Here is a 13,116-nt window from a genome sequence, read left to right as displayed (position 1 = left end):
TAAAGAACAAAGTGGAGGTGTTTCTCTCTAGCACAGAAACACAAAATACAATATTGCTTCACTACTTTTGAAAGCTTTGAACACCTGAATAATGTCATCAAGAAAAAATTATTTTCCAGCTTCTGAGATGATCACACATCTCAGTGAGCATCAATGGCAATCTGTTCACCGATGAAAACATTTTTTAAAAATGTTAGTGATTATAGTGACTCGCTTTTCCCCTATAAACCACAAAGATTTATAGCTTCAATCTGTTTGAAATGGTATTTCCTTTCAACAGAAGCTTCAATACAGAAAAAATTTATACAAACTGATAATGAATTCCTTACATGCACTGAAGGGAGACCTTTTGTCCTTTGATAAATCAGTTAAAAATTAGTTTCCTTAAGTCATATGGCCACACTTGCTTTTGAAACTCCCAAGCAAATGACTGAGGCTTCTCTCTCAAGATGGGAGTTTACTAATGGATCTAAAGACAATGAAAAAAATAGTTTAGATAATAAAACAGTAAACTTTGGCTAAAGAGGTAACACGGTCCTAGCTGCCTTTTCTTTTTACTTTCATTCTCTTTTTGTGAAAACACTGCCATAATTATTTAATATGTCAGTGTCTGTCAAATTGGATCATCTGGAAGGCTGAACTTTTCACAGCCAATATTTTATGAGCTTGCCAGTTGTTTCATGCTGACAGAAAAAACATTTCCCCAATCAAACTGCTATCATCGATTCTTCTTCTCTTCCTCTGCCATGATTTACTGCCATGATGGCAATGCCTGCAGCTGCCAGTAGACCTGCTGCAGACTGAAAACCCATTTAACACAGGCAGCAAGCCAGCTCCTAAATACAGTACCAGAAAATCCCTGGAAAGTGTGACTTCCCTTATTTGAATGTTGCTTTAGCCCTACCTGCATGGAAAATATCCCCACAATCTCACTGTTTTCTCTGCAAACTCTTCTTTAGGAAGTATGGTTGTTGTGGAGCCAGAGGATTGCCCTATTCCCCAAGCCACACCCAACATTCACAGCTCCTGCTGGTGCTGCCCCTCTCTCCCTCCTGGCAGCCAGCTCCCAAGCACAGTGTAAGGCAACAGAAGTGCTGGGGAAAGCTCTCACCCCAGCTGCTGTCCTATGGTCTCTTCTCCAGTAGCCAAATCATCTGGGGACAGCTTCTATTGTATTTTTGGACAATACTTCTATGTATTGTGGACTTAGGTGCTGTGGATGCATGGGTGGGCAGTGCATTGCTCAGTCCTGGCAGGCTGGTGTGGAGATTCCTGGAGGGAATCCAGTCTGGGAGTCTGACAGTGATGCTGAAAGAGGGGGAGGAAGGACAAACTAACCAGATGTGCTTCCTGTCGACTGGAGAGAGGAAAGAGAGGAAAGGGCCTACAACATTTTGTAGGCAGGCATGTTCAGCCTCCTCAGGCTTCTCAAAGGCAGTGACCACAAGGCAGGACTGGGCACGGTGACCTCTGTGAGGGACTGCCCTTACCTAGAGCTACTTTCCCTACAGCCCTGGATCTGGGGACGGCTGAGACACACAAACCATGCTGTGAGCACAGCTGTTTTCTGAAAGCACTGTTATTGTTAAGGAGAAACAAAAGTACTGGTGTAAAAATCTGCACTCTGAAGAAATGCTCACCAGCAGATAGGAACAATGCCATAAGTGTTCAGCAACGTTAACCCATCAGTTTTCCTAGGTAGAGATGTCCCTGGCTGTACATTGTCTTGGAAATTCTCAACGTCAGTGAACACATGGAGAAAGAGTTTGGAGAAGCTGAGTAAGCATCAAAAGAAATCTTTAAGGATTAGAAACTTTTGGTGATTCTTAGCTCTGTGTAGCTCTAAAACAAAGATGAAATATCAAGCAGAAACATAAAGACTGCATGACCTATGGGTTTTTCTTAAATGTGATTTGTAATATTTGAATATTTTCAATATTACGTGAAATGGCATAAATAGGTTTGATTGGTATATGACCGACTTTAATTGGAGGAAGGAACTGAGAGATAGTTAAGTTAATCCAGGTTGTTCTGGTGGCTCTCATGTTACCTCTTGAACATTTCTTGTGGTTCAGTAACGAGATTGCTGTTTAAAATTAAGATTATAAAAATTCCTTGGACATCTTTCCGAAGCAGTTGGAGATGTGTGAGTAAGAACAGGAGAACAGTGACTAAATCCAGATAGTGCAAGGACTTGGATGCTGTTGTTGAGTCCCCTTGTTGAGCCATTTTCTACAGCTGTTAACTTTCTCTCACAATGGCTTGGTAGCAGCTAAGAGCCTGGGTATGTTCAGGGATTGTTTGAAATAATTTTTTGTGCTGCCAGAAATTACTGGTTCCTCTTGCCTTCAATTCTGCCTACATGAAATACTAGGAAAAATAGTTGAGCCAAAAATAGAACATTTCTATGGGCAAAATTCAGCCTCCATGGCAACAGTTAGACCACACTCGGATCAATTTGCCATTCAATGAAATCTTTTATTTATTTCATCTAAGCTTTGCTTTCACTGCAACCAGCTTACATGGATTTAAGTTTTACTGCCTTTCTGCAAGGTGGGGGAAAAACATTACTCCATTTTAATGCTGGCACTAAACTGAGCTGCCCTAAGCTATGAGAAGCCCTGAGCAGTAATACAGAGATGATCTTAGTAACAGTGGATTTAAAATGGTTAGAAATTCCCACAGATATATCTATATATAAGCTACATAGACACTATATAACTGCATTCATGTTTTAATTAAAATTATTATTAAGTAAAAACTTGATTCAACCAATTGCATCTTTCTTTTGCAGAAACAGGAAAGTCTCAAGCCCATATTCTCTTTTTTAGTGTCAGATAAAAAGTGTGCTGGAAAATAAAACGGCATGTGTTGCATAATATTCTTTGAGAAAAAGATGGTGCAATTACTTAATATCAAAATGAAAACTTACCCCACACTGCCATGAAAACAGCAAAAAAGACAGTAGCTCCATTGTCAAAAAGGTGGGTTACCTGAGAGATATATTAATAATGTGATCAATTTGTGATAATAGGACTTTATTTTTGATTTTCATCTACTAAAATTAATGTGATCATGAGTTTAGCTGGCCTGACAATCCTGAGGGTACTTCCCTTGACAAGAGAAATCCACCTGTGAATTGACAGGACTATTTGCCAGCCTGGCCTGGGACTGACCTCTGCCAACACCAGATGTGAGCATCATTTCAGACCCAAAGCATTAATTTTACGGAGCCACTCAGAGAGGATGGATGAGAAGATAAAGGCCAATATCAAGGACACTGTAACACACAGCTCTAGAACATGACCTCTGACACTGCTGAATCTCTGAGTGCAAATTGCATTCAAATATTTTCTTACCAAATTAAACATTGATGAAAGACAATGTTAATGTTGGCTGAGCTTGCTCTGCCCCTTCAAGATTTCATCTACCCAGGCTCACTAAAGACCAATGCAAAAGGCAAAATTCATGCTTTTGCCGGGAAGTATCTCTATTTGCATAGCCTAAAACATACCTTGGCATAAATGCAGCTGTCCGACAACCTCATGAAGGGGCAGTATTTATCGCATATAGGACACATTATGATATCTGTAGCTTGGCAGACTTCTTTACTGGAAAAATAGAAAAAACAAAAATTAGTAGCTTGATTATTACAACAATCTGCACAACAATCTGTCTGGATTGATAAGCTTTGCTAATATTCAGTTACTTATTGAACAAAACTGGTCTGTAACTGAAGCCAAGATGTTCATAACTGCATGTGTATAATTAATATTTGCTGACTGCCTAAGACTACAGAGTTGACAGTCATAGCTGCAGAGTGCAGTTCTCCAGGGACAACCTAGTAGTATCTCTTCACCATTTCCAGCTTCTCCTTGAGTCACAATGACCATTGGTAGGAGGAGGGTGAGGATAACTTCAGACAAAGTTATTCTTGTGACTTAAGTGCACAAAAACTTAGAGATGCAGCACTCAGCAGAAGGTCCAGGGGTTTCTTCATCTGAGGAATGCCTCTCTGTGGTGGATCTTTGGGAAAGGCCTTGTAGAGAGTGAAAAGTCTCCACTCTTAGTCTGGCCTCTTAAAGAGTAATGGAGGAGTCTGCTTTTCCCTACTTCATTCTGAGTTGCCAGCACCATTAGCAACTGGAACTGGAAAAGAAGAATTTCCTTTCATCCCAATTCAGGAGCACAAAACATGGGAAGTTTGATACTGGGTACCTTAAGCAGCCTTTTCTTGACTGTTCATTCAACAGTTTAAAATGAAATAATTAACAGCTTGTGGGGAGATCTCTCAAATTATTCATCATAAGCCACAGTTGTAATTTCTTTTTAAAAGTTCCCACGTTACCTGACTTGGCAGTGGTTCAAAGTGGTGACTCCATACAAAAAGACAAACAATCCAATGAAGGCAGCTGGGAAGAGCATCCCTGTGTACCAGCCTAACCAGGCAAAGTACAACCCAATTTTCTCACCAAAGTACCGTCTGTTTTAAAACAAAACACAGCAAAGTTACCTGCTAATTAGAATAATCTACTTAATCTCACTCATTAGTAGAAAAAATATTTCTATCATATCTGAAGAGTAGATTAAAGAGGAGAAACAGCCTTCAACTAAGCTTCTAAATGCACACTGAGGGACCTGCCTCAGTAATGAATTTAAAACATTAATTTGAAAATTCAACAACCACAGTTTGCAGTTCGCTAAGTGGTGACCTTATGAAGAAAACACTGAGTTACTTTTAGAAAGCTAGTTCTTTGTATTTGGGAAATTGATGGTGTGCTTTTATTTTGGCTGTTTGACTTTACTGCCTGAATAACTGCATTGAAATAAATTTTATCCCTAAAGCTTGTATAACAGCAAAAATTATTTGAGCTCAAATTAGTTCTAAGAAATTAATTAACTAGCCTTCATTCTTGAATAAAGTTTATTTTCATTTGATTATTTATTTTCTTAGCTCAGTTCCTGCAAAACTAATTTCATGATTCTACTGCAGTGGAAAGTGAAGTGCAAGTAAGGTCCATCATCTTGCATTGGTTTGAGAAAAGCAGTCTGAATTGATCCTAATTTATTAGATATATTGCTCAAAAACTAGCAGCAAAGTAGCCAGAAAGTTTTATCTTGCTACATACATATTCATTAGCAACTTTCCTCCTCCTAAACACAACCAAACCTTTGTTTATATATTAGACAATACATCAAGCACACAAAAACCTGCTGAACTCATCAGCAGAGGAGGAGGCTCATGTACTGTTCTATTGATTTGTGCACAGTAGATTTTAGGGGACTATTTGCAAGATTGGTTTTAAAGAATGATGCAAGATGATATGCTCGTGTTTCAGACATTTTGTAGACAACTTATAGTTGCACATCCACTCAATTTGAAAATAGCTGCTACTGGAAACTCTCTTTTACCCTAATGATGGAACTTCTGATGAATCCAGAGTATAAGTGTAGTGAGCCAGCACTGCTGGATCCTCTACTCTACCAGAAAACGTAATTGGCCAAACTTTCTCAGTGAGAATGGAAAGCCCTAGGACTGTCTCTAGGGCTGGGTGCACTGGAGAACACTTCATTTGGACTGCATAAAATTAGTAGTTTTCCAGTTGCTGTTAAAAATTTCCAGTGTGGGAAATATCTCTCTGGCCTGAGCTCATGCTCTGATGGAAGATACTGATCTGCAGTGACTATCTTCATTTGAGTTTACCCACTCCGTACAGGACGCCAAGTATTGTCATTTTGTTTTTATTCTTCTGTCATTCAACAGAGACTCAAATTCACAGACTAAAGAGATGGTAAGCTAACACTAATATGCTCAGTTCTGACAAAGGCAACAGGACCGATTGTAGAAAACACACTGCAAACTGCTTTTTAAGACCTGACTTATGAGTGTAAATGAAACCTTTGGCCTGATGATTTTCCTGACACCTAGGACGTCAGTCTGCGCCTGCACCTCCAAAAATGCAAACTCACATTTGAGCTTATTTCCACTAAGTATGGATGACCTATTTTTCTCCATGTACATAGTTCAAAGTAGCGAAGTCCACCTCTTTCATCAAGCTTTATTTTTTACTTCATTCCCTACACTCAAGGATGAATGCTTCCTCGTTCCAACCCTCTCGCTAACAAGTATTAATGGCAAAAATAATCTCCTATCCTGTTGAGCCCTTCAATCTAACGGTGCAAATCATAGTATTCTTTTTGATCTAGAAATCAAACACCTTCATCCTAGATGAAGACCCAAGCAAAGTTCAGTGTGTGCATAAAGACTGTCCCTGATGAGGAGCAACTCATCTCTGAAAAGTAAGGAAAAGGCATATGAGCCAGGTTTTAAAAATAAATGAAGGAGGTTGGCATTACTTTGATACGTATTGGCTTAAATATGGATAAACAGCCTCGATATTCCATTATTGCCCTTTGCAACACAGCTGGTATTCTACAGGCACAGGCTGTACTACTGTAAATTGCATCCGGATCAACTTAATATATCAAGTCTTCTGGCCCCAGAGTTTGAAATTTCTCTTTTTAGTCTGTGCTACCACTCAGTTAAATGCTATGGAAACAAACTGTGCCAGTGAGAAGGTCTTTAGAGGCCTTCCTAGATGCCATATTCAGAGCAGTTCCACATTTATTCCAATATGTAATTCAGCTAGTCTGGACCATCACACCCTCAGGAGATGACAAACATGTAGACGCCTTTGTCACTCTCTTCAATTTTCCCCATGTATTTGTTTGAAGAACAAATTTGTTTCTTCTCTTCTTCTGTCACTGTGTAAAGAACAGAAATTTCACGTGGATTTCTTCAGTGATGGCAGTTCTCTCTGAGCTAGGGCTCAGCAATGTACGCAAAGAATTCCAGAGGTTTCTTTCCAGAATGCATCACTATGCATGACTTATACCTAAATTTCACCTGTTATCATTCTACACATTTCAAGGCCTCTTTGAAATTTTCCAGTGTTGATAACATCTTTGTGTTCTTGTTAACTTTGCTAATTTATTGCTATCCAGGTTTTCAGATTAATTATATGGACAGAAAAAAATTGTTTGAATCTTTAACAGAAAATTTTCTCCACAATTAACCTAAAAAGTGGAGACATAAAAAACCCCCAAGCACCCAATAGACCAATCAATCTCTCCTATCCTCATATATTCTGTACCATCAAAATAATAATAAAAATGTAATTTCAGCTTCTCAGTTGTAAGCTAGCCTATATACTAGCCCTTCAATACCAGTTGCCTTAATGGTGAACTGTATATCCCCTCTACCCATTCCAGTGGTAGAGCTATGACTTAATTGGGTCAAGATTTCAATATCCATATTTATCAATAAGGCACATTTTTGGAAATTATTAAGCTACAAAGTCTAATTTCCAACCTATGAAATGTGATATTGGATTATCCTATGTTTAATGATCCTCACTACAAAATATTTTGCTTTCCACATGCCTAGGAGGAAGTAATGGATCTAGAATGTAGACATATCAGGGCTCAAGCCAAGGACCTATCTATTTTCATTAACTCTTTTGCAGGTAAGAATGAAATTCTGTACAGAACTTTCTACATCACAGAAACTCGAGCTTTCCAGCAGTGTTTTGGACATATGAAGCTCTCATGTCAGAAACAATGGGGTGGGTAGGAAGGCTTGACAGGAGAGACTGAAGGGGAGTAGTCAGCCTGCAGTCAAGACATTTAATGGAGACATGGAGCAAAATGCAGGTTGCTCAGGCATCAGTTTTTGCTTCCAAGTTCATTTAGATACATTTACAATAACTTAAAAACCAGTTTTCTCCCTGCATTTTTGTCCTGTCAATTACATGCACAAGCAGCAGCAGGAGCAATTTGTGCACAATCAGGAGAGACGCAGTAAGGCACAGAAGAGTGAAGGAGGTGATCCAAAGTCCCCAGGAATCACTGCAACTGTTGCTGTTGATTTACATGGTCCCAGAGCACATAAATATAATGAGACCTGTTTCTTTCCAATTATAATAAATTCTAAGGGTCATAAATTATTATTGTAAAGTATCTATGGACACTAAATTCCAAGAGATGTATAATTGAAGTCATGGTACCACATCTGTTGACTAATAGGAGTGGCTTTGTAAATTATGCCAACTCAGTGCCATCGAATTGCCACATGTTTCAAAGCAGAGTGGAAGCAGAATCATGCAATTTCCCTCAAATGACTTTTTCTCATTTATTTTTAGTGACTAGTATCTCCATAACAGCCAGCTGATGAGATGAAATGTAATCTGGGAGTTGCCAAACTGGCAGCACAGGAGGAAAAAACCTCACTTTAACATCTAAGGAAAAAATAAAACAGCACTGGAGTATGAACATTTTCACTTACCATTGTGGTAACTTGACTTTAAGGTAGAAATAGCACATCTATTGATGGCATAAATGTACTATCTACATCTAATTTATTTCTTAGCCTTTCTAAAGCATAATGTCAACTAGCAGTGTAAGTTCTGAGCCATGTCTGTGGAAGAATCAACATCCAGCCACTTCTTTTGGACAGATGACCACGCTACAAGCTTCAAGCACAATCCCACATAACTCTTATTGTGGTGGGGGGAAAGATTTTCTTGCTGTAGAACTGGCACTGAAAAAAGCTTTTTTTTAAAGTATGCCCACTGAGATACTTCCAAGTGAAGTGAACGGCAGGTCTTGCTGGTGTCATCAGCTCTGCAAGGAAAAGTCTCCAGCTCAATAAACGTGTGAACTGCTGAGAGTGGCTGTACACGTGGAAGATTCATTCACAAATGCTGGATTACTCACATTTCCTTAGCTCCTCCCAAATCTTCAAATCCTCTGAAAACTCAGCAGGAGCTGAGGAAATGTGAGTAATCCAGCATCTGTGAAGTGAGAAGGAAAAGGCATTCCTTTCTCTTTGTTGTTACCCTTCTTCAGTGAATTCACCACAGCTGTGGATGTGTTCCAGGCAGCACACGGCAGCTGAGCTGGGGCTGCAGCTTTGGACCTGCTGAGTTTGGTGGCTTGTGACTCAGGCTGCTGCCAATGCTCAGGGAATCTCACAACCCCCCCCTGCCCCTCTCCTCTTTGGGTAAACACCTACTCAACAACACCAGGCCACTCCTGACTTCAGCTAGGGAGCCTATAGCCTTTTTTTTTTTTTAATAGATTTTGAAAAATCTGTCTGATGAAAAATAAACTTTCTTAAAAAATCTTTAAATCCAGGCTATGAAAGAAGGCTTCTATAAAGGTCTAGAATAATCATACCTCTAACATTGATCATTCTGTAACCATTTATTCTTGTATTTTAAAAAACCTTTCAGATGCCTGATCATCAAATTAAACCGATCACCAGATATTGCCTCAAGAGTACTTCCACAAACAAGAATTGATGAAGAGCATAGCCTTGACCACTATGGGAAAATGATTATAAAACTCTATAGAGATAAGTTGTTTGTACTGTGATAATAATATATTTTTGTGTACTGGGAAATTAAAAGCCAAAAACCCCTTCAGTATAACTGTTGGCTCTTCCATAAATCAGCGATTTCTATTGTGTAATTTGACAAAAAATTCCAAATTTTATCCAGTGTATTAAAAAAAGAAATAAAATTGGATTAAATGATGAGATTTTATAAATTATTTTGTAAAGCATTAAAAAAATTACATGACTCAGTAAAACTTTTTATTGTATTTCTTAGTTAGCTTTTTATCCATGGAAATGAAACTCTATGTTTTATGAAATGGATGGGTTTTTTATGGCCTTAATCAGTAACACTGTCTGTCTCCAGAACTACCCTCTACAAATCTTTCATCTGGAAACAATTTTAAGAATAAATAAAAGCAAAGTTTTCTATTAGTTACAGGACTTAGGAAAGAGGCAATTAATAAGCTGGACCAATTGCATGTTGTGGATGACCCTTCCTGATGGCTGATCTATCTTCAGTGCTCCTGATATATCTGAGGACTTTATTAATAGGCTTTTGTAGCTCCATGTTCCCCTCTCTTCAAGTAGAAAAATCCCATTAAGGTCCAATATTAGTTCTGCCATCATGATCAGTAAAGGCTCTGGCTCTCTATATGTGTAAGAAATATGTAATCCTCTATTAGTGCACGCAAGACTATTAGAAAACATTATTTAAAAGGACTGTAAGAATTTGGAATCACATCTCAGCTTTCTCAGCATTTTTTTCTTTGCAGACTGCTTCCAAGATGAATAAAAATCTGGACAGTGGTGATGTGGCTGGTCTGAGTTAGAGGGTAGTGGTACAGAGGAGACTTCCACCACCAGTGTTGTGAACACAGTAGCACACTCAGCAACTGTAAGCTCTGCTCTGTGGCATTTGTAAGCATGACGAAACTTCATCCAGAGCTCATTCTGTGGTTGTTTTTTTGGAAAAAGATCTAGTTGGTGAGAGCCTATCTTTCACCAAAGCCATGCTCCAAGGAGGAAGAACTCCTCCTGTAGACAGATGTCTAATCAAGTATATCCAGCCTCCATAGATTTCTCTCTTCCTTTTTTACTTTCTTAAACATCCTGTAAACACTTCATTACAAATTATGGTGTCAGGAAACTCTGGAAGGAAACTTCTTTCACTTTCATGTCCTTCTACAAACTCCTCTATAAATATTTCTTTGGATGTAGTGTCACAATGAACTAAATTATTTCCCATGACTTCAGGACCAGTTTTTAAAAAACACATAAAGTAAATAGCTATTCATGGTTTTGTCAGAAGTAAAACAACCTGCGCTCAAAGCAACTATAATGGGACATAGCAAAAGCAGGTAAGTCTTACCTTACAAGATCCAGTGGCTGGTATTTATACCACACTCCCCAGGAAGCCCAGCACTCATAGAGCAGGTGTCTGTGGTTTTCTGCTCCATGGGTTTTTATTGAATTCTTACTTCTGTAACTTCCCTAAAATAAAAATCTGGACATTAATGAATAACAGCAGCAAAAACGAATATTTAAGAAATCTCTTTTACTAGCAGCATGGATAACACAATTTATGCAAACTACATACTTGTGCTCCAAAAGCTAAATATGGCATTAAAAAAATCAACAGATGTCACTAAGATTTGAGAATATTTTTCCTAAGACTTTTATAATAAATTATATCCAAGTCATAGCCTATAAATGCTAACAAAATCTTTGGAGAATCTCAAAAAGCCCCCCAGAGTGTGATGTTTTTCCTCTCTGAAAACATATTGATATATCAACTCAAAGAGTTTTTACCAAACAGATCCAGAACAACTCTCTTTACTAATCTCTTTTTGCAAGAAATGCCCCTAATTTTTCCCCAAGGAAAAAAGCATTCCTAAATGGAAGCATGTCAGAGGCAGACATTAATAATTTAAGGATAAATAATTACATGACTAAGAATTCATTTTGTGGGAAATGTCTGTTCAAAAAGGAAAAAAAAAAAGAGGAAAATACCTCATGCAGAGGAAATGCAGCTTCATAGGAGCCATTACTGAGCAATCGATTCAGACCTGAGAATCAACAGTATTCAATTATTTACCAACAGGAGCAGAAAAATGGCTAAGTAAAAAGCAAGATACATTTTCATAAACTGGCTAAATGAAGAAGGAAGCCAACTGACAGTACATGATGCATGTAGAAAAATTAATCTTCTATACATTTTGATAACTAAGAAATAATACAGAGAAAGACTTGTTCAAATATTAATCAGAATCTATAATTTATTATGCTAGAGGCTTAAAGATTCATTTGCCAAATCCATCTTCAGTGTAACTAGAGTGACATTAGAGACTTTACACCAGGTTTAAACTTTGACCTTATAAAACACGGTCTAACAAAGCTATTTAGATGAAAGGCTGCATATCTTGAGAGCTAAAAACTTCAGGGTAGGTCTTGATATTTTTGAATTGCAGACCACTAAAGCAACAGGAACTAATAATTTCCATATGGTAACAAATTTTTAAAATGTGTTCAGCTTGTGTCTTATGAAAGTTGCTGAACAGGCAGAAAGGAACAAGACAAACTGCAACATTACAAGACCAGAAAATAAAATCATTCCTATGTGGCACAAAAAAGTAATCATACAACCCACTCACTCAGGCCATGTGCCCCTTTAATGAGAGCCTGGAGAAATAATATTTGCTGAGATGTCAGTGCTTTTCATTTGGAAGATCATGAAAATAGGACTGTACTGTTACCAGGCAATGTGAAACCAAATATCCACACTAAGAACCTGAAGGTATTTGATCCCTATTGATCAGGAGGCATAGAGTCTTGATTCCTTTCCTAATTCACAGGGGACAGACAGCAGCAAGAACACAGCAATGAGAAGCAATAAGTCAACATGAATAACACTTTCAGTGGTAGTATCAGCATCTGCCTGACAAAATATATTTTCTTCTAATCTCTCTGTCAGAAAAGTAAAACTCGTACAGCTGAGCTGGGCTTTGCTCTGCTCAGTGATCAGTGCAAGGTTGTGTTCACTACAGGTACAGCACATGTGAGGGAGATTGGGATCTTGAGGTAGGCAGGGATTGCAGGGCAAGATGCAACATCAGCTCTGCTCAGGGCTATTGCTGCCCTCCGCCCAGCAGCTGAGAAAGAAAGAAGTTCTGGGACATTTCTCTTCCTCTTCAGGAAAGGTGAGGTTTAAACAGCAGGAAAATGAAACAGACTGCTGAGTTTTGTGGAGATTGTCTCTACATTTGTCTCTGTGTGGTACTCAAGCTGTATGAGCTCTGTGTGATTTGGCAGAAGGTGACCACTGTTTCATGTTCTATCTCTCCTCTGTGACTGCCTGCTCTCCTGGACCTGCATGTGTGCCACTCCAAATTTCCACTCCACTCACTAATTGAAAATGAAGCCACAGTTATGCATAGCATTCTTTGTACTGAGGACCTCAATGATGAACTCCCTTTGACTTACAGCAACACCAGAGGTACAGAGTCCTCCATCTCCTTTAGGGATGGAGAGGTGTCCAGGGAGAAGCCTGGTAGCCTGAGATGTAGAGCAGCACAAATGTTGCCATCCTTCCAAGCACATTTTTGTGAAAGAATAAAGGTTTCCCTGCATGAGTCTCTCTGCTTCACTGTTTGTAATCTGTTAATATTTCATGTTTAAATCATCTCTTCTCTTGCAGAGATGGTAAATCCCATGTGGTGACA

General features: G+C 38.6%; 1 protein-coding gene across 8 annotated transcripts in view; it reads right to left on the bottom strand.

Annotated features, from left to right (window-relative positions):
* The window catches only part of ANO4 (anoctamin 4), a 173,360-nt gene that overhangs the window by 35,984 nt on the left and 124,260 nt on the right, over positions 1-13,116 (bottom strand). For all 8 annotated transcript variants that reach the window (XM_039704082.1, XM_039704085.1, XM_039704083.1 and 5 more), the window contains 5 exons: positions 11,408-11,463; positions 10,767-10,888; positions 4,349-4,483; positions 3,515-3,611; positions 2,933-2,993 (listed from right to left, as the gene is read on the bottom strand). In XM_039704082.1, coding sequence (XP_039560016.1) covers positions 2,933-2,993; positions 3,515-3,611; positions 4,349-4,483; positions 10,767-10,888; positions 11,408-11,463 — 471 coding nt within the window. The remainder of the gene's footprint in view (positions 1-2,932; positions 2,994-3,514; positions 3,612-4,348; positions 4,484-10,766; positions 10,889-11,407; positions 11,464-13,116) is intronic.

The sequence above is a fragment of the Passer montanus genome, unplaced genomic scaffold (assembly GCF_014805655.1).
Source record: "Passer montanus isolate IOZ18808 unplaced genomic scaffold, ASM1480565v1 scaffold17, whole genome shotgun sequence".
NCBI classification, from domain to species: domain Eukaryota; kingdom Metazoa; phylum Chordata; class Aves; order Passeriformes; family Passeridae; genus Passer; species Passer montanus.
Note: the sequence above shows the minus strand (reverse complement) of the source record. Positions and strands in the feature narration are given on the sequence as shown.